Source organism: Galdieria sulphuraria, assembly GCF_000341285.1.
Source record: "Galdieria sulphuraria unplaced genomic scaffold scaf_1, whole genome shotgun sequence".
Classification (NCBI taxonomy): domain Eukaryota; phylum Rhodophyta; class Bangiophyceae; order Galdieriales; family Galdieriaceae; genus Galdieria; species Galdieria sulphuraria.
The window spans coordinates 14,142-34,353 of record NW_005178474.1 but is presented as its reverse complement, the minus strand read 5'-3'; the positions used below and the strand labels follow the sequence as shown (position 1 = coordinate 34,353).

Below are 20,212 nucleotides of genomic sequence, written 5' to 3'. Positions count from 1 at the left end.
ACAAAAAGACATTTAAATGCAAATGGACAAACTGATGTTGGATACTCAAAGTGGATTGCCGATGAACAGTTTTTGGACGACTGCTTTTGTTTCCGTCGTTGAAATTCGAAACAGCCATAAAAGCACTACTACTGGAACAAGATACCGTTGTAAAACTCAGTTTCAAAAGAGAGAAAGAACTAGCTTACGAATATTGTCAAACACTTTTCTTAGAAACCTATTTTATTGTCCTTCTTGTAATAGGCAGCCTACTATAAGAGCTTGTGCAGAAACCTTTTCTGTCACAAAAGGTCAATCTCAAGTGAGAACTTATCCACCGCGAATAATTGTAGCTGGAGCACCTGCTTCCGGCAAAGGAACTCAGTGTAAGAAGATTGCGGAACGTTACGGCGTCGTTCATTTATCAACCGGAGATATGTTACGAGAAGCTGTTCAGAATGGAACAGAACTTGGAAAGATGGCTAAGCAGTATATGGATTCAGGGCGTTTGGTATGTTACTATTTTATTTCTCAAGTCGTTTGCTAAAGTTGTCTCTTGCAGGTACCGGATGATTTGGTTATCGGTATGTTGAAAGAACGGTTAAAACAGGAAGACTGTGAGAAACATGGTTGGCTTTTGGATGGATTTCCACGTACGGCTTCTCAAGCACAAGCTCTCCTCGATGCAAAGTGAGTTGTTTTCCTTTGATATGATTCTAAGTTTTATTTTTGGGAAGAATTTACCCTGATTTGGTCCTTGTTTTGGATGTCCCTGAAAGTGAACTTATTCAGAGAGTTGTCGGAAGGAGACTTGATCCTGTGACTGGTCGTATCTATCATCTTCAATATTCACCTCCGGAGGATCAACAAGTCTTAAGCCGCTTGATTCAAAGAACAGATGATACCGAAGAAAAGGTATTTTTCAGTTATATTTTCATAGCATATGGATATGAATCTTCATGACTTTATAGGCAAAAGTACGTTTAGATACCTATTATACTCATATCCAAGCAATAGAAGAGCAGTTTTCGCAAGTAGTTCATATCAATGGCAATCGACATACTGAACATGTATTTTCGGATATCGTATGTGAAATTGATGGAGTTAAGGGCACATTTTATGAAGCAGGTACTAAACTGCAACCTTTTGGTATTCTTGTTTTGGGTGTTCCTGGTAGTAATAAGACTGAATTTGCTCGCCTTATTGCCAGAATGAGTAATTCTTTACTATGTGATGTTAGTGATCTATTCCTGAGAGTGGTGCATGAAGATAATAAAGACATGACAATGGGAAGTATTGTGAAGAGTGCCGTGGAGTCTGGCGAACGTGCAAGTATTTCTTATGAATACTAAGGATGATTCACTTACGTATGAAAGTTAGGTTCCAGATAAGATTGTCTTGCAACTTGTCCACAAATTTTTGTCTGCTCATGATGGCTATAAGAAACGGGTAGTTTTTTGTGGTTTTCCAAGAACCCTTACCCAAATAGAGTTTTTAAGGTAGTTTAAATGATTCTCGTTCTTAAATAGTGCTGATATGGGGATTGTATAAAACTTACATAGACGCCATCAGTTTCGAATTGAACAAGTGTTTTTGATCGATACTCCAGATGAAGTGACTTTGCCTCGTTTAACCTCCCCTCATATACTGAAATTACCTGAGAAGGGACCTATGAATGGAAATGGTTGTTATTCTATTGGAAATGAGTTTGGTTGGAATGAACGAATAAGGTCGAGTTATCGAGTTGTCAGAAAGCGTTTATCATCGGTATATAGTGACTGGGATTATATACAGTTTGCTTTTAGAGGAAGAACTCATGTTTTATATTCTATCGACTCTTGGAATTATAATAGGGAAAGAATTGAACAAGCATTGCGGACTCCTCCAAGGCCTTTTGTTTTAAGAAAATTGACAAACGCAGCACAAGTTGAGAACTTAAGAGAGTATATAGAGTCAGGAATTTTATTTGCCGAATCTCGAATGAAGCCACTTTGGGACTCACAATGGAACGGTCTTATGAGTATGGAAATGTTACGAGATGGAGACTTTGGAATTTCAGATATTATTTATCGCTGGGATTTGGCTATATTGGATATGGCTATATTTTATTTATATTTTTATATTCAAAGACATCTTTTACGTGTAATATTGGAACGAACTGCGTTTTATGTTTCTCTTGCTCATTCTATTCCTTGGGTGATAATATCAGCTTTCTATGGAATGTATCATATTCGAAGTATAGAGTCTACAAGTTTTATGTTGCGCTGTATTCGAATGGCAAGTAAGATAAGCCTACCACTTGGAATTGTTGTACGTGGATTGCGGTTTTCTGTCGGTCTACATTGGTTTTATATTTTGTTTACGTTGTTTTCATTGTATTATACTCTCGTTACTTGGAGAAGAGCGTTTATTTCCTTCGACGTGTTTTTAGGTTGTCCTCGTAGAAGAAAAGGTTACTTGGTTGATATTATGTTGAAATTATACCGTTCGATAGTTTTGAAAAGACCTTGAACTCAATCGCAGAATATTTTTTACTCTGGATTTCTGAAAAATAGTTGCAGGTCTCTTGGATGGACTGGTTGGATTCTCCGTATGGGTATCTTCATTCTTCTTTCACTCTACCATTGTCATAAGAAAAGAGAAAGATAACATCATACTCGGGAATTTTGAGATTTGTTAAAGTTTTGGAAAGATTTCAAATGCAATTTTTGTGCAATTGAAAAGGCAGCTTGTCGATGATAATCTTATATGTGGTTTCTATTCTCTCTCACCACCCACGTTTCAACAAAAGGTGCCTTATATCTCCAACTACCATTCGGCAACGTCTTCGTCAAGACAGAAATACTTTCTTACAGTGCAAAGCCAACTTTTCGAGGAGAATAAGAAACTATACACGAGCAGCCTTTACACTTGATGAGCCCAAGTCTTTTCAAACTTTCGCTATCAACTCTCAGACACTTGTCAGTGAAGAAGCTTCTAATGTGTTAGAGTTGCCTTGTGGTGCGAAAAGATTGGAAGATGCTCCTTGTGGAGACGGTGCAAGTTGTCCTTTTATAAAATATCAGTGTGAACGGTATGATATACGACTGTATCTTTTTCTGTGTCCAGTCTACTCATCAGTATAAAATAGAGGTCATATTATAAAGGCTTTAAAGGGAAGTCCCGTCTGTAAAGTTTGTCCTTTATGTACATATGAAGCAGAGGCTGAACTTTGTCCTGAACTTCGTCGAGGGTCTACTAAACCTCTATCTTTGGGAACTATGCAAAGAATAGCTTTACGAAGAGGAGGTTTGTGTCTGTCTACAACTTATAAAAGCGTTCGTGATAAATTTTTGTGGCGTTGTGGTGAGGGACACGAATGGTATGCTTCTGGAGATAATGTAAGGCGAGGAAGTTGGTGTCCAATTTGTGCAAGAAAAACACAAACATTAGACTTGTCCGAGTTAGAAGAGTTGGCGAAGGAACGGGGTGGAAGATGCCTTTCAACAGTATATAAAAATGTACACCAGAAGCTCAAGTGGGAGTGTTCACAAGGCCATATATTTATGATGAATGCAAATAATATTCGAAGAAAAACAAGTTCTTCACGTCCTCCTTCTTGGTGTCCATTATGTGCCAATATAAAGAGAGGTGAGAAAAGAAAGAAATCTCAACTACTTCCATTGCAATATTGTTTTCAGGAAAACAAAGCCGAATAAGCATTCATTTATAAAGAGCAAAGATAGGCACAATGTTCTTTTCTTGATCATATCTCCTTCATAACTCTTGTAAAAGCTTGTAAAGTTTCTTCGATATCTCTTTCTGAATGCTGCAAACTGATAAACCCTGCCTCAAACTGAGATGGAGCGAGATAGATGCCTTGTTCCAGCATGGACCGATGAAAACGTTGAAACTTTGCAAGGTCGGACCTTTTGGCATCTTCAAAGTTTTTCACAGTTCCTGAAGTAAAGAAAAATCCAAACATAGCAGACAAATGTCCTCCAGTAAACGCATGTCCAGCATCTTGTGCAATGGCTACCATAGAATTTACCAACTTGCTTGTTATTTGCTCCAAATATTCATAAGTGCCAGGTCTTTTCAATATCTCTAATGTTTTGATTCCAGCAGTCATAGCTAACGGATTTCCTGAAAGAGTACCAGACTAGAACAATCAATACAAAAAAGGCATTATTAAACAAAATCAAATCACACCTGATAAACTGGTCCAGAAGGAGCAATCATCTCCATAATATCTTTTCTTCCTCCATATGCACCCACAGGTAAACCACCACCAATTATTTTCCCAAAGGTAGTAAGATCAGGTTGGATATTGAAATACTTCTGAGCTCCTCCATAGGAAATGCGGAAGCCAGTCATCACTTCATCGAAGCATAATAGAGCACCTTCTCTTCTAGTTAAAGAACGTAGACCTTCCAAAAAAGACTTGTCTGGAAGAATAAAACCAGAGTTTCCAACGACGGGTTCCAAAATAACGCCCGCAATCTGATTCTATATAGTTTAAAGAGTTGAAGATATATTCGATTGAACAACAAAAATGATTACACATACTGGATAAGTATGAAATAAGTTCTCAACGGCTTGATAGTCATTATAAGGCGCAGTTAATGTATTCTCTGTGGTAGACTTTGGGACTCCAGGTGAATCTGGAAGTCCAAGAGTGGCTACACCAGAACCTGCCTTTAACACTATTTCAGTATCTATGAGAAGCTAACATATTGGATATCATACCTGAACCAAATATGGATCAGCATGACCATGAAAACAGCCAGCAAATTTTATGATCTTCTCTCTACCTGTATAAGCACGCATCAATCGTAGTGCTGACATACAAGCTTCTGTTCCTGAATTGACAAATCGAACCATTTCTACTGAAGGTACCGCATCAATGACCATTCGAGCAAGGATGTTCTCCAGTTCACAAGGAGCTCCAAAACTGGTCCCATTCTCTACTGCTTCTTTTAAAGCTTTCACGACTTCATCGTTGGCGTGGCCAACTATAGCTGGCCCCCAAGTTCCCACATAGTCAATATATTCGTTACCATCCACATCATACACCTTTGAACCTTTTACTTTTTTAAAGACAATCGGATTTCCTCCGACAGATCGAAAAGCACGAACAGGAGAATTGACACCTCCAGGCATGAGCTTAACTGCTTCTTTCATAATTTCCTCTGAAGTTTTCCTTTGTGATGATACCAAAGAGAGAGTTGTGAAAATGGTTTCATAGCGTGAACTTTTCTTGAAACGACTTTTTCTATCTATGTCATCAATATTGTATTTTCCCGAATGTTTCCTTCTGAGAAGTTGTTGAGATGGCGTAACACAAAAAGGACAGTTTACAAAGAACAACATTTACCTCTCAAGGAATTAGAGATTGTGTGACGTGGAATGTATTTGGATCTCCATTATGATATCAATGCTCTTAAGACCATAAAATATATTTAAACTCTTCATGATGGTAAGCAGCAAACCAATGTCATGTGCAAAAAGTTGCCTTATGAGTTTCTCAAATATTTATTGGCCAATTTTTTTAAGAAACTTAGATTCCATAGTGTTTCTGCTTGTTTTTTTTTAAGTACAACAACTTTTTTTTCTTGCAAAAACATTTATAAAACTATAAAGGAAGCTCCCATTTTCATTTCATTCCAATTTTCATGGGAAATGGATACGCTGAATACTTCTTCAGAAAGTATCCTTTCACGTACTATAATACAGTTCGTTGGACCATTCAAACAAAGAGCAACCAACAACTCACCTGGTGACTTTTGGCTCACGCTTCCTATATTTGCCACAGAGTGTGCCGAGCGTTTCAACTTTTATGGTTTTACAGCGTTGCTTACTTTATACTTTCAGCAGCACCTCCATTATGGCACTCAACAGGCAGCTGCCAATTTCAACTATTTTCAAGCTCTGTGTTATTGTACTCCGTTATTGGGTTCATGGTTTGCTGATCAGTACCTAGGAAAATATCGAACCATTGTATACTTTACTCTTATTTATCTTTCTGGCCAATTGTTGTTGCCACTTTCGTCGTTGTTACAAGAAGAAGTGACTTGGACCAAGTTATTGACCTTTCTATCCTTATTTTTGATCGCTCTTGGGACTGGAGGCATAAAACCTTGTGTCAGTGCTTTTGGTGCAGAACAAGTAGAGTGGCGTCATAAAGTTAGATTACAGTGTACTGCTGTTAGCTTAGAAAGAAATGCGTTATCAACTAGTCAACTTTCAAAGGACTTTGTCGACCCGTTACTACAGATGAACGATAACTTCAATGATGACATGGTTGAGGAACAAGTATCCAATGGATATCCAATTGACGCAAGTCATACTTCCGTTGAAGATCGTTTGAATACGACTATTTACTTTGCGAGATTCTATTTATGTATTAATATGGGTGCCATTGCAGGACAATTGATCTGTCCTTGGACAAAGCAAGTCTTTGGATGGAGTGGAGCCTACTTTGTTTCGGCAAGTGTTCTGCTCTTATCATTGGTTACATTTTTGAATGGCATGCGTTTCACTGGTTACGTTCATATTCAAAAAGAAAGTAGTCCAACATTACTTCATCATATAAGGCATACCGTTGTTTCATTTTCAAGTATCTTCTTTCACCGTAATGACCAAAATAATCAATTGTATAGAACAACGAGAGCTATAGAAGAATGGCGTTGTATTTTACGAATAAGCTTGTTACTTTCTCCCATTGCAATCTTTTGGATGTGCTGGTCTCAACAGGGAGCTACTTGGATTCAGCAACTATCCTTGATGGAGATGCCTCGTATTTTCGATATACAAATGAACCCAGCACAATGGACTGCTTGGAATCCCTTAAGTAAGTGGCTTTATATTGTTATTAATCATTTTCAATCATTCTTTTTACTCTAGTTGTGTTACTGGGAGTTCCAATTAGTGCGGAGTGGATCTATCCTAGAATACAAAAATATATTCGATGGACTTCCACCGATAGAATATTTTTGGGCATGCTTTTGACTTGTCTTGCTTTTATATGCAGTGCTGTTGTTCAATTTCAAATACAAAAAGCAATGCCTTTTCAAATTTCAGCTTGGAGAACTTTACCTCAATGGATCTTGTTATCTGTTGGAGAGATTCTAGTCAGTGTCTCTGGAGTTGAACTTGCCTTTGCTTCCGCTCCTATCCAACTAAAGAGTACAATTCAAGCAATCTGGCTGCTAACTTCTGCTCTTGGTAGTCTTTTAGCCGCTCTTTCATTGGAATGGTTCGATTGGAATTATATATATCTCTTTGGTTATTATAGCTTTTCTATGTTCCTAGGAGCCCTTGTCTTTCATAGGATTGTGCATTTACAACAGTTGGGTGAAGATCCAACGACAAATCAACGCTGAATTGGTTATGAGGTCCTCATTGCCGAAGAAGATTGGCTCGCTTGGTCTTCCACTTTAGTACTTTCACACCTTTTTTGGTGATTTCCAGTGTCTCAACATTGCCACCATAAGCATTAGACAAACCTGTATCGACTCTCCAAACTCGAGCTTTACAGGCTGCATTAATATGAGATTGGGGTGTATGACCAACGATCATTCGTTTGGCAGGGATCTTATCAAGAGTACTACACAACTCATGACATTCCTCGCTATCTACTGCAAGATTTGGATAGGAATAGATACGTGTCCACACAGGACTAAAGCGACCTCGAAGAATTTCTGGTTTCTCTCCCTTACCTAGCAACCAATTCATTGTTGATTGATTTATTTCGTCTAGTCCAAAGGCAACATGTTCATTATTCAAACCAGCATGAACGAAAACGTTATCTCCAACCACCAAAACGATCGGGCTTTTAGAAAAATAACGCACTGTGGTAGGACCCCCGGGTCTTAATGCAAGAGCTCTGGCTTTCATAAAGTCAGGAAGTTGTTTTATAACTTCTTGATAAGCTCTTGGTACGTTTTTCTCATAATAGCCTTGTTCTAGTTCATTTGTCTTACTCGTAAAGGCAGAAAACCCACCGGGAGTGACATATCTAAAGTCAAGCTCGACGTTCATAATTTCGTGATTACCCAGTAAAGTCACCACTTTTCCGCCTTGTCTCGAGGCCTGAATATTAAGTTTTTCCAGATATTGAAGAACTTCTCTTTCCTGGTCACCACGGTCCAAAACGTCTCCTAACTGAACAACTAGTGTTCTACCACCAGTCTGTAAAGATAGGTCACAGTAAGAATCAAACTAACAGAAGAAAATACGAAAACAAACCCATTCTCCACCCACTCCAACTACCTTTGATAGTCGCAACGCACTTTGAAGGGACTGTAGATCTCCGTGCACATCACCGATAGCTATGATCCTCTCTGCTGGAGGAAAGTAGGTAACAACATTCACATCCCTGCGTTGACTCTTTTCCTCTACAGTAGCTAGAACAGACCGAATAATGGCTAACTTTGTAGTATGACGAATACTGTCAAAAGTCTTCCTTGTGTTCTCTAAAGTGCCACATATCCAAGAAACAAAATTGGAGAGCTTGCTTTTCTTATCCTCTACAACGGAACCAGATTGTTTCTTTTCCAAAAGAAAAGGTAGTGTTGTACTTTTCTTACTTGTCATAAAAGGTTTCCCGATATATACTTCCATTTGTTTCTAAGTGAATCCCCTTTTCCGTTTTAGATTCCTTTCCAGCTCAGGCCACTTTTTAGAACAATATGCGAGTAAAGATACTTTTCCAGAATTTTCATCTTCAGGACATACAAGACATAACAAGCTTTCCATTTTGCGTTGTATTGCATTGATAAGACTTGATTCTTTGTAAAAAGATGTAAGAAACAGATACATTTTCCAAAGATGCTGCAATTCTTCGCTGAGCCTTGAGTTATCCCAATATTTCCATTCAGATGATGTGGATAGTATACAATCGAAATATAACTGCATGACTTGTTTCAATAGCTCATCATCGGTTTCTTCCGGTTTTCTTCTTTTTAAACGACTAAATGCAGCCCAAAGGTTTTCTTTCTGCTTCAACAAGGCACTCTGTTGAATATAAAAGGAAAGGCATTTGAATTTCCACTTTTGATACTGAGCTTTGGACTCAAAGATCATTTCACTCAATAAACTTACAGGTAATGCTGTAAACATGTACCAAAAATTGCCAATCGAGCTATTTGCAACAGAAGGTTGGAACAAATTGGATATCTTCAAAACATCAATTAGTTTGTACTGTTAGAAACATATCAGACAAGTACATTCCTTACCGAGTCTAGTGCTTTTTGATTCATTTGCAAACCAACTTTATAAGCAACGGCTTGTGCATAAAAAGGTTTATACAGATAACCAGAAGACCTGGAGCCATTCCGAAACTGATGAGAATCCCATATATAGTTCACGTGTTCAACAATTTGATTGGATACAATTCTCAGCATACTAGAAATATCAAAGTTAATGCAAGCTCCTGAAGAGGAATCGGTCTTCTTCCTATCGTCTGAAATTGGAAAATATATGTCACTATCGTCCAATAATATCTTTAGACTATCGTCGCAAAGTGAAAATTCACCTTCATGTAATAATATTTTCAATCGAATCATGTCAAACTGATATATCGGCTCCGTTTCAAGTTCTTGTCTTAGTCTTGTTGCTTCCTCTCGATGTAAAACAATTGCTCGAGTTAGAAACCAACAGATGCGTTCCACAGATTCTCTCAATTTGAAACCAAGTTTGCCTCGAAGAAGGAAAAAATACCACCAACTCAATGAATTATGGTGAATTAAAGAAACGCTTTCAGTATCGTTGTCTGGCTCCGTGTCCTTCATTTGAATTAGACGATCTAATGCTCGGATAGCTAAATGCCAAAAGCGAAATTTGGATGATTTTGCAAGTCTAGCGGCTAAAAAATAGCAGATTCCTTCTCCTTGTGATGCCAATTGCATTAATACTTTTCTTCCATTCAGATGATCTTGATAGCTAGCCAATCGCCTGGAAAATGAAAAAACTTTTGCGCATTCTTCAAAACGCAAATATATACAATTTGAATCTCTATTCTCATCAATCTCCAAATGCTTCATTTCGTTGTCAACATGAGACAATTCCAAAGACATTTCTCCAAGCCACAACCAACACTGCGCTCTTTTAGGTTCTAATGAAAGGATGAACAACTGCAGTCCTAAAAGTTCCTCTAATAACTTGTGGCGAGAAACAAAATACGAGGTCAATGACATTGACTTGACTTTCTTTCTTGTCATTTCCAACTCCAGGCTTAGGCAACGAGAGAGTAGATCACAAATATCCAGCAAAACTTCGTGATACTCATGAAGATCGACTGAAGAACGTCTCTTAGTAAAATGTAAGTGTTCTAACAGACGTTGACCTCTAGAAATCCAACAATTCAGGGAAGAAGCAAAAATAAACTCCCAATCTGTTGATTCATCCTCAAGTTGTTCTTCAGTGACATTTTCCAAACTAGACTTGAATGGTTCAATCAACTGATTAGGTTCAAAGGCTGGCTGCTCGACTGAAAAGAAAACTTTCAACAATGCTTTCAACGTACGCTTCATTTCTCCTATCGAACCTTTTCGGTTGGAAATAGTTGCTTCTCTCAACTCCTTCTGAAAAGCATAATAAAACTCTACAACATGAGTAGGATCTAATGACTTGATAAAACTTTGCAAAGATAATTCTCGAGTCAACCAGTGACCATTCAAGTCATCGTCGGAGATGAATGGCGCTCTCAAACCATAGCGATAGTAGTAACCAGCAGCAAGTTCAGATGAAATATGCTGTCGTCTCTCGATGAAACTATTGGAATCCTGGTTCCACTCCTTTAATATTAAAAATGGTTCTTTATCACCAGCATTGCAAACATTCATCCATCTACGAAGACAGGTACAGTATACTTGAATAATAGAACGGAAGGATTTCATTCTTTGTAAATTCTCCCTTAGAGATATCTGACGTAAAACGATATAAAACAATGCCAATGAATGTTCCATAAGATCTGCAATAGAGTCATCCCAGCTTTGAATGATCAAACTTTCCCACGTCGAAAGCAGCCATTCACAAGTTTTGGAAATGCAAAGTAAAAGAAACATGAATCGTTTCTGATATTTGGATGTACTCTTTACCAACCATTCTAAACTTTCATCCCTATGTCTCATCTCTACCAATGACATAGCCAACAAGCATAAACTTTCAAAAAGAAGCAACAAATTATCGATCATTTCCGGAAGGAAATTGTTACAAGTGGAATAGTCATTTTGTTTCGCTTCCAAGTCTTTTAGAAAGCTAGAGAGTTTCTTCAGTATCAAAAAACTTTTGCTGATCTGCTGTTGTATCATTATCATTGTGCAACCTGCATATTTAAATGAACTTGATACAACAGTAAGGAAACTAGAAACGATTTGCAACTTGAAAGTTATACAAGTCAAAAGAGAGTAATCGGTTTGATATGGAAGAGGTGCATGAATACCAATATCCAGAAAATCACACAAGAGAAGATGCTCGTGAAGTCTTTCTTCAGTAAGATTAGTAAACAGCTGTGGTCGAAGTTTGTGACAAAATCTCACAAGCTGTATTTCCCATTCATTGACCGTGTTCACTTGCCAAAGAATGCTATAAAATTCCATCAAATGATCAATCAGTCTTCGTTGTTCCATTAACAAGTTTAAAGTATCCAATAATTTCATTGAAAATTGATTGAAGGATACTGCAACTCTTTCAATATCAGAGACAGAGTTGAGCAAATTATCAAGATTCATATGGAGCAGCACGTTACTGTCTTGTCTACATAAATAACTGTTAATCTTTGCTTTCAAAATAAAGACACGACATTTGGTATACAAGTCTTCTTCAAATGTTTCTTCTTGTTCCGATACGCCATCCAAAAATCGAGTTAACAAATATTCACATTCCATCAATGCTAGGTTACAAAAGGAACAAGGAATAAATTTGCAGTCCTCATAGCTATCACTCATAGGACTAAGAGTCGATGATGATAAATTGAGTATTCTGCAAATAAAAGGAAACCACTTAAAGATCAACTCTGCAACATTTAAGAATAGGATGTTCTCTTCAGTTGAAATGGTAGGAAAGATCGATCGGAATTGAAGCCAAGCAAAGCACAGTAAAGGACCCAATTCAATAGGAAGGCTTGAACAATTTGCAAAATTCGTCAATAACAAACAAAACAGATCAAACAAGGAACACGAATAGGAAGGTAACTCTAACTTGTCCCAATCAGGAAATGACAGCAGAACTTGACTGAATCGTTCTTGATGAAAAATGTTGGATGGCATTTCGTTTGTTTGATTGTTCAATGAATGTTCTTCAAGAGCAAAGCAATCAACTATCATAGTATCCAAGCCCGCTCTTTGAGAAGATATTTTAAGTTCATTCCAAACAGCTTCTAAACCATAAGTTTCAGTATTCTCACCAAAATTTTTTGGTTTAAGAATAGACGAAGCATCTTTCCAAATTTGATAAATGTATTCCATCTTCTCCATCAAATCCTTTTCCTAAAAAAACCTTATATCAATCTACTCGAAATCAAATATAAAATATAGAAAACTTACAGAAAATATTACACTTCCTGAGGAATCTAAAATTCCCGGAGATTCATAAGAGTGCACAAGTTGAACATGACTCTGAAAATCAAATGAAACAGATTCACTATCATAAAATGCACCAAGCAATATCCACAACAATAAGTTACGTGCATCTGTTATGAAATAGGCGGGCTTCATTGATTTGCAAGGAATTGTGGCCTCAAACGAAATGGTACTTTGGATAAAAGATGATGATGAGGCAAGATTACTCCAACTCATATCATCAGCATTATCTTGCGATTCATATATAAGGCTATCTCCGATAATGCGAATTAGAGAACACCATTCTGTATAAATAAACTTGTCGTTCTTTTGTCTCAAATAATATTCACAAATTTTCCTTGCAAAGGAGAAACTTCCCACTTTTTTGAGAGCACGTAACATTCTTACGACCAAACCGGTATCTAAAACTACCCAATCTGCAAAGGATTCCATAAGAATAGAGTACAAGGACTTCATTTCTTCCCAACGACCTTTCTCTTCACAAATATATGCACTGTTCTTTAAGCACAGAAAGTGCAAACGAAATTCAAAAGGCAACTGTTGAAAGGACAAAGAGCGTATCTTATCGTCTATTTCTCTAGTGTTCTTGACGTCGTCCGCCAACCTCTTCAGTTCTTCCACTAAACTTCCATACATTATGAGTGCGCTATCTAACTCTCCCTCTCTTTGCTTGGATATTGCAGCTTCATATTCATTCTTAAGCTTGGTGAATATCAACTCTTTATTTTTGAGTAAAGAGTCTTCACTAGATACTTTCGAGGTCTTTGCTCGTCGTTCCTTCAAAGAAACAAACCTTTGAAGCATTTTTTAAACAATTTTCTTCAATGAGCGGGTTTTTTATTTTGTTACAAATGCACCGGCTTCTCTATAATACATTCTTGGAGGTGCTCTTTCACCAATTCTTTCTCCAAGTATTTCTGTATCACCGTCTTGAACTGCCCGAAACAACTCTTCCGGAGTCTTAGGACACGGTAACCCTTTCATCCGACGTCTGCGTAGTCTTCTTTGAAGTTTCTGAAGACCAATAATTCTTTCTTTGAAAGCAGCAACCACCTCCATAGAAATATATAAGGTTCATAAATACTAAGTTATTTGCTTTCTCACCTCATCATTCACTTTTGCAGTTTCTGCTATTCTTCTCATTTGCAATCTCTGTACCCGAAACAGATCTAATCTTTCTTCTGCAGTCATAGCTTATGTTTCCAATCAGAGTTTGTCACAAAACTCATAAGAACGAAATAATTACAAACCTCCAATTATCTTCTCATCCTGAGCAATTTCTTTATAAAAAGGGTCCTGTTTGACGACATCAAACTTCTCACGCAATCCTTTGAATTTCAACAGTTGTCGAGCTTCCTTTAGTAGTTCCAAATAGTTGTTTGGATTGAGAGGTGGGTCCTGTAAAATATATCTGCACTGATTCAACTTTGAGTATGTTTTCTCTTTGATGAAAAGTGTCGCTACCTGTATTTTTAAAAGCTCAAACTGTTTTCGATCAACTTCTTGTTGTCTTGCCTTTTGGACACCATCTCTCAAATAGTTGAAGAAGTGTGAAGGTGTTGAAGAGTGAAAAAGTCGACGGCTCACAAGAGACAATCGATAAGAACGTAAGCCTTGCATATTTCCCTTTATGTCCAAAGAAAGAACAATATACAATTGGGATGGTTCATTCTCGAATCTGACGATATTCAAAGTTTCATTTTCAAACAATGTGAAAACAGTTTGATTCTCCAACTATTCTTTGAAACGATAACCAGAAAAGTTTCAGTTTATAGACAAACACATCAATCATCTCCAAAAGAAAAGATGCGCTCTATTGACAATGAAACATCACATTGGTGTCTAATCCAGCCTCTGTAATATACACCACTTTCATCCAATATAGATAATGGCTGTTCCTCTACTTGTAATTGAGCAATTGTAGACTTATCAATCCTTTGTGCTTCAACAGGCACTTCACAATCTTGTTCTGAATCGTATATGATATATCCTACATCTGTAGCAACAGAAAAAGGCTCCATATTCATTTGTTTCTTCAAGCCATCTTCAATAAACTGTCTCACTGTAACGTTTCTTGCGTCACATGTAACTAACAATAACTGATGACATATAATACACCTAAGTATTTTCCCAAACAATCTTTCAGATAAACAAACTAATGATAAACGACATACGTACTCTGCAACAGGAGGTCGAATAAATTCGGGAGTAATAATGACCTCATCCAAATATCGAGGACGTGGACGCGATACTTGAGAAAGTCTCGCATTGCACAAATCCTTCATACAAGTACCCGAAAGAAACCTTAAAAGTTGAAAGACCACAATGTCTCCTATTACCGCATTTGTGATGGAAAGAGCAGGAATGATGCGACCAGCAATTCCTCTCACATCAAAACTATTCTTAGCCACAATATCAAAGGCACTTGCCCGTACAGTTGATGCTGCCGTAACAAATGCCAAGGAAATAGTATCATTTTCGTCAAAGGTGAGAGCACTTTTGGATTCCTTCCATCTGCGCAATAATTGTTTCAAACAAAATATCAACACTTCGTATGCCTTATCACAAGTCCAAACCAACTGATGTGGATTCTGTTCCTCCAATTTCAAGTCTTCCACGGAATATTTTGTGTCAACATTCAATAAATATCGACGTAACTGTTCTTGAGTGGGAATGTTCAGTATAGATAAAGAGGAAAGTGTGTCCTTCTTCAAGGATTCAACGAACTGCAAATCTTCTATAAAAAACTTGTTCACGACTCTTTCACACGTCATATTTTCCCACTCTTGCTCCGTTGAGGTCTTCCTTGCTCCATCTTCAAAAGTCCATTCTCGAGCCAAATGACTGACTTTGTACTCCTTCTCATCAGACAGAGGATTGGAGTCTTCTAAGTTACCAAACAAAACATCGAACAAGTACATAGCCCAAACTATGCAGTGTTCCACTGACTCTGGTCTATGCCTAATAGTACAAACAGCAATGTGTTCAGTTTGTTGTGGCTTTGGCTCACAGTTGTAGCATTCTGTCGATCCTGCCAAGATGGGTGTGACTTGACCTTGATAGCCCGTACTTCCTGTTTCAAACAAGGGAACTTGGGCAAATGCACACACTTCATTCACGTACAATCTTGCTTTATGATTATCAAGGGCACAAATAACTGCAGCAAACTGTTTAAAAAACTCCAACGGAAACTCTTTAGAACGAATATTTTCAACGGAGACTGTGATTTGAGACCAAGGACAAAGTTTTGTTATTCTATCTTTTGCAACCACAGCCTTCCATTTGCCGACATCTTCCGAACGAAATAAAAATTGTCTATTCAGGTTGGAAACTGAAATAGTGTCCAAATCTACCAAGTGGATGTTTACAAAGCCTGAAAAAACTAAATTTTTCAAAACTTCACAGCCAACACCTCCAACTCCAATCAATAGTATCTTTGAGTGACGGATCTTTTCAACAATTTGACAACTTGAAAAACAGTGTTCCGCTCCCTTGTAAATATTACTAGGGTCTGCATGACTGTGGCACTCATCATCCATAAAATATCAAACAATGACATATATAGAATTAGGAGGGTTTTTCCCATTTCCAGAGCATTTCGATTGTCGTGGAAGAAGAAATGTCTCTTATTGACCTTTCTGAAAGCTCTGATGTATTATCGTCTAGGAATAATAATGATAACTCGGAAAAAGGAGAACATAATAAAGGCTTTCCTGCAGACTCTATGAACTTTTCTACTACTATTCCCGAAGAAAGTGTCAACGGCCAGTGTTTGACTTGTTTTGAACACGAGGCGAACATTCGTTTATTACCTTGTGGTCATCAAATATTATGTGGTGTGTGCCTAACTTATTTGTCAGATGAAAGGTGTCCAATCTGTAGGGAAAAAGTAGAGTCTGTTGAAATATTTACTCAGTTTCATCAAGACTTTACTTCAGATTTGGAGAAGAGAGAAAGAGAGAGAGAGTTGAGTTCAGGAGAAGAGGAAAGGACACTTTCAAAGCAAGAAATTTCCCTCAGAGAAGAATCCTTTTCTGGTCTTTTACTTTCACAAAACTACTCCTTGTCACCTTCAAATGGTGAGACTTCGAGGTCTTTAAGTTTTCGAGATGTTTCCTTGAGAAGGAAACAACCTCATTCTAGAAAGAAAAGACAACGAGAATTAGCTCCTAAACCTCCAAAAGTAGTTGTTTCTTTGAGTAATATTCTAGAAGAGTGCAAGACCTTGGAGAAAGAAGTCATCGACCGCATTTTCCAGGTATTACTCACCGGTTCCGATTATGTTGATAAGAATAGTATTGTTCATTCTCTTCAAGATTTATTTCCTTTGAGAGAAAAGTGGGATCCTTGGCCTGAAAGACAACGACAGGATATGATCAAAGAAGAATATGGCAATGGAGTGGATATATCTGTTCCAGCAAGACAATTCTTTCCCAATATGGAAATTCAAAACATTCCAGTTCACTTACTTTCCGTAAATTTGTGGGAATTGCTTAGAATTGTTCGTTCAGGAAAGGATGATTTGCGCTATCCTGATGTAGTTTTAGTAGCTTGCTATACAAAGTCTTTGCGCTCTCTAAGGGAAATGCTTGCATTAGATGAAGTTTTACGTGATCGTTTACATTGTAAAGTTCCTCGGTTTTGGGTTATTTTAGGGGGAGAAGATGCAATAGACGAAGTTGATGCTTTTACTCTGGAAGATGTTCAACAAGCTTATCTTGCTATTCCATCCAATAAGAGACCCAATGACTTTTGGTATATTCCGAGTCGTGCAGCATTTCAAACCTGGTATGAAAAGATTGGACAAGAGATAGTAACATTTGCTCAAACTGGAAGACAAATGAAGACTAGTACCGAACTTCAGGAGACCAACTCGGAAGAACAACAGGATGTATCATGTATGGATTGTCTATGTTTATAATATTCATTAGATATATATATATATATATATATACATTCATTATAGAAAAGTTATTTTGATAAAATCATTGCAAAGTTTGAAATGGGATTCTGTTGTCTGGATTCTTATGAAATATTGTCTTTGGAAGGGATTGAGTTTGAATGAAGTTTGTTCTCGTTTCTGGTGGAGTTATTTCCGGTATTGGAAAGGGCCTAACTGCTTCTTCACTTGGAGTTTTATTAAAGTGTTGTGGTTGGAGAGTGACAAGTATCAAGATTGATCCATATATCAATGTCGATGCCGGTACTATGTCTCCCTTTGAACACGGAGAGGTTTGGTGCCAAGTTTGTTCTTTTTAATCATATATCGTATCTTGATAGGTTTTTGTGTTGGACGACGGTGGAGAGGTCGATTTAGATCTCGGCAACTATGAAAGATTCTTAGACATTAATCTTACCAGTGAAAGCAACATAACTACTGGAAAGATTTATCAACAAGTATTGGTCGTTTTTCCTGTCAAGTTGCTTATGTTGCTTATCTATGGATAAGGTTATTGAAAAGGAAAGGCAAGGAATGTATCTTGGAAAGACCGTTCAAGTCATTCCGCACGTAACGGATGCCATACAAGACTGGATATTGCGTGTTTCCAAGGTCAGTTATTCTCGTTTGGTGAATTCTTTAGATTTTACGGTTGAAATAGAAACCAGTTGATGACTCAGGTTTACCACCAGAAATCTGCGTAATAGAGTTGGGTGGAACCGTTGGCGACATCGAGTCTATGCCTTTTGTTGAAGCTTTAAGACAACTCAAGTAGGAAGATAACTCTACCTTTTTTAGATTCTCATTTGTTTCCTCATTTGTACAGATATCATGTTGGTGAAGATAATTTTTGTTCTGTTTTCGTTTCACTTGTTCCTGAACTGGGTGTGGTTGGAGAACAAAAGACAAAGCCTACTCAACATGGTGTTAAAAATCTATCTTCTATGGGGCTTTCTCCACAACTTATTGTATGTAGAAGTGAACGTCCTCTACTTGCTGAAACCAAACAGAAGCTTGGCCTCTTTTGTCAGGTTTGTGTGATGTTGTTTCATTATGTAATATTATTTCTGATAAGGTCAAGGTACCCCCTGAAGCAGTAGTTTCAGTACACGATGTTAGCAATACTTTTCGTATTCCACTCATGTTACAAGAACAAGGAGTTTGTAATCTCTTGATTCGTTCGCTCAAGTTGGTTTGGAGACTTCCTACCCTTTTAGAAAGATGGAATCATATGGCATGCAATGCAGATATTTTTCAGGGTATTGTAAGTAATTTTCTTGATATAAATATTCCGTTCACTGATTGATTCTGTTGTTATAATAGACCAATATTGCTGTAGTTGGAAAATATACTGGTCTTGCTGATTCCTATCTTTCTATTGTAAAAGCATTACTTCATGTAGGGATGTCCCTTCATACCCAAGTAAACATACATTGGATTTCAGCGGAAGATTTGGAAGTCCCAAGTAGCTCTAGCCTTTCAGGAAATAGGTTGGTATTCAACAAGAAATTCATTATGCTTAATTTATCTTGTGGAGTTAGAAAGGAAAACTCTTTTCATCAACGAAACGCTGTCTATGATAAAGCATGGCAAACTTTATCCACTTGCGATGGCATATTATTACCTGGAGGGTTTGGAACTCGGGGCATTGAAGGAATGTTGAGTGCTTGTCGTTATGCAAGAGAGTCGAATAAGCCTTTTTTGGGGATTTGCTTAGGAATGCAAGTTGCCATCATAGAAGTTGCTAGGAATGTTGTCGGTATGTCCGATGGAAACTCGGAAGAATTTGATAGCAATGCGTCTACAAAGGTATTCATATATTTTCATAATTTTAAACGAATGGCGTTAATATGAGAATGTTTTGTAATAGGTCATCATCTACATGCCTGAAATTGACAAGTTACGAATGGGAGGAACAATGAGACTTGGTTCCCGTGTTACCCGTATTCGTAGTTTGGATAGTCTTGGTTTTAAACTTTATCGCTCCGAAATTATTCATGAGAGACATCGACACCGGTAATGTATCAAATATATACATATTTATGTTGTTTTTGAGTGGTTATTCAGATACGAAGTAAATCCTCAGCTAGTAAAAGACTTGGAGGAACTCGGAAATGTCGCTTTTACTGGTTGTGATGAAACAGGCCAAAGAATGGAAATACTTGAAATACCGAAACATCGATTTTTCATGGGTACTCAATATCATCCAGAGTAAGTTGACATAAGATACTTACTATTCATCGTTAAAGTATTTTGTAAAAGACTTAAAAGTCGTCCTGGTCGACCATCACCTCCTTTTCTGGGATTTATCATGGCTGCTAGTGGACATTCACTGGATGAGGAATCCATAGAAAGAATATTACGAGAAATTGAAGAACAAGTAAGTGTGCAATGCAATGAAATGCGCTCTAGTCTCAACTTTGGATTGAAGAATCCTTGGTCACAAAAGGTGTCAAATGGAGAACTCAATTTATAGAATTTGTTGTTTGATTTTTGTGGTCTTTACGTGAAGGTTTGATAAGAAGAAAACATACGTTATCAAGCTGCGAATAAAGACCAAGATAAATGTCGCGCTTGACGATACGGGGGAGTGCTTCGAGAAACAGTCTCTCATCTCAGACTTCGCGAGACATTTTGTACAATCTGTTTTCAACGAGACTCTCGTTCTCTACAATTGGCATACGAAATAAACGATGACTAGAGTACAATCTGACGAGTATTTCATTCGTAG

At 37.5% G+C, this 20,212-nt stretch overlaps 9 protein-coding genes across 11 annotated transcripts; 5 read left to right on the top strand and 4 right to left on the bottom strand.

Moving 5' to 3' along the window:
- Positions 1–3: 3 nt before the first annotated feature.
- Gasu_02550 (adenylate kinase) lies at positions 4–2,698 on the top strand. Its single transcript, XM_005708941.1, has 6 exons — positions 4–490; positions 542–669; positions 717–894; positions 951–1,307; positions 1,360–1,478; positions 1,542–2,698. The coding sequence occupies exons 1-6, from the start codon at positions 17–19 to the stop codon at positions 2,488–2,490; spliced, it is 2,205 nt and encodes a 734-aa protein (XP_005708998.1). The 5' UTR covers positions 4–16; the 3' UTR covers positions 2,491–2,698.
- Positions 2,699–2,703: 5 nt separating this feature from the next.
- Gasu_02540 (uncharacterized protein) lies at positions 2,704–3,698 on the top strand. Its single transcript, XM_005708940.1, has 2 exons — positions 2,704–3,052; positions 3,110–3,698. The coding sequence occupies exons 1-2, from the start codon at positions 2,715–2,717 to the stop codon at positions 3,675–3,677; spliced, it is 906 nt and encodes a 301-aa protein (XP_005708997.1). The 5' UTR covers positions 2,704–2,714; the 3' UTR covers positions 3,678–3,698.
- A 3-nt stretch (positions 3,699–3,701) lies between these two features.
- On the bottom strand, positions 3,702–5,413 carry Gasu_02530 (glutamate-1-semialdehyde 2,1-aminomutase). Its single transcript, XM_005708939.1, has 4 exons — positions 4,708–5,413; positions 4,528–4,656; positions 4,171–4,467; positions 3,702–4,120 (listed from the first exon to the last, which is right to left on the bottom strand). The coding sequence occupies exons 1-4, from the start codon at positions 5,329–5,331 to the stop codon at positions 3,725–3,727; spliced, it is 1,446 nt and encodes a 481-aa protein (XP_005708996.1). The 5' UTR covers positions 5,332–5,413; the 3' UTR covers positions 3,702–3,724.
- Positions 5,414–5,603: 190 nt separating this feature from the next.
- Gasu_02520 (proton-dependent oligopeptide transporter, POT family) lies at positions 5,604–7,328 on the top strand. Its single transcript, XM_005708938.1, has one exon. It carries the CDS (start codon positions 5,641–5,643, stop codon positions 6,862–6,864), a length of 1,224 nt encoding a protein of 407 aa, XP_005708995.1. The 5' UTR covers positions 5,604–5,640; the 3' UTR covers positions 6,865–7,328.
- A 4-nt stretch (positions 7,329–7,332) lies between these two features.
- Gasu_02510 (hydrolase, putative) lies at positions 7,333–13,183 on the bottom strand. The gene is made up of 5 exons (XM_005708937.1): positions 12,507–13,183; positions 9,198–12,449; positions 8,668–9,138; positions 8,209–8,589; positions 7,333–8,151 (listed from the first exon to the last, which is right to left on the bottom strand). Exons 1-5 carry the CDS (start codon positions 13,176–13,178, stop codon positions 7,360–7,362), a joined length of 5,568 nt encoding a protein of 1,855 aa, XP_005708994.1. The 5' UTR covers positions 13,179–13,183; the 3' UTR covers positions 7,333–7,359.
- A 160-nt stretch (positions 13,184–13,343) lies between these two features.
- On the bottom strand, positions 13,344–14,203 carry Gasu_02500 (uncharacterized protein). The gene is made up of 4 exons (XM_005708936.1): positions 14,007–14,203; positions 13,793–13,958; positions 13,647–13,735; positions 13,344–13,595 (listed from the first exon to the last, which is right to left on the bottom strand). The coding sequence occupies exons 1-4, from the start codon at positions 14,160–14,162 to the stop codon at positions 13,380–13,382; spliced, it is 627 nt and encodes a 208-aa protein (XP_005708993.1). The 5' UTR covers positions 14,163–14,203; the 3' UTR covers positions 13,344–13,379.
- Positions 14,204–14,222: 19 nt separating this feature from the next.
- On the bottom strand, positions 14,223–16,103 carry Gasu_02490 (ubiquitin-like 1-activating enzyme E1 B). 2 transcript variants are annotated; one of them, XM_005708935.1, is made up of 2 exons: positions 14,721–16,103; positions 14,223–14,660 (listed from the first exon to the last, which is right to left on the bottom strand). In XM_005708935.1, exons 1-2 carry the CDS (start codon positions 16,079–16,081, stop codon positions 14,327–14,329), a joined length of 1,695 nt encoding a protein of 564 aa, XP_005708992.1. In that variant the 5' UTR covers positions 16,082–16,103; the 3' UTR covers positions 14,223–14,326. The 2 variants fall into 2 exon arrangements, with proteins under 2 accessions (XP_005708992.1, XP_005708991.1); XM_005708934.1 differs by having other exon boundaries at positions 14,223–16,103.
- A 10-nt stretch (positions 16,104–16,113) lies between these two features.
- Gasu_02480 (metal ion binding protein) lies at positions 16,114–17,541 on the top strand. The gene has a single exon (XM_005708933.1). It carries the CDS (start codon positions 16,162–16,164, stop codon positions 17,461–17,463), a length of 1,302 nt encoding a protein of 433 aa, XP_005708990.1. The 5' UTR covers positions 16,114–16,161; the 3' UTR covers positions 17,464–17,541.
- Positions 17,542–17,543: 2 nt separating this feature from the next.
- On the top strand, positions 17,544–20,208 carry Gasu_02470 (CTP synthase). 2 transcript variants are annotated; one of them, XM_005708931.1, is made up of 12 exons: positions 17,544–17,774; positions 17,823–17,939; positions 17,992–18,093; positions 18,143–18,252; positions 18,308–18,512; positions 18,563–18,745; positions 18,805–18,971; positions 19,023–19,290; positions 19,352–19,497; positions 19,549–19,692; positions 19,744–19,861; positions 19,913–20,208. In XM_005708931.1, exons 1-12 carry the CDS (start codon positions 17,604–17,606, stop codon positions 19,955–19,957), a joined length of 1,776 nt encoding a protein of 591 aa, XP_005708988.1. In that variant the 5' UTR covers positions 17,544–17,603; the 3' UTR covers positions 19,958–20,208. The 2 variants fall into 2 exon arrangements, with proteins under 2 accessions (XP_005708988.1, XP_005708989.1); XM_005708932.1 differs by having other exon boundaries at positions 18,805–19,290.
- The last annotated feature ends 4 nt before the right edge of the window (positions 20,209–20,212 follow it).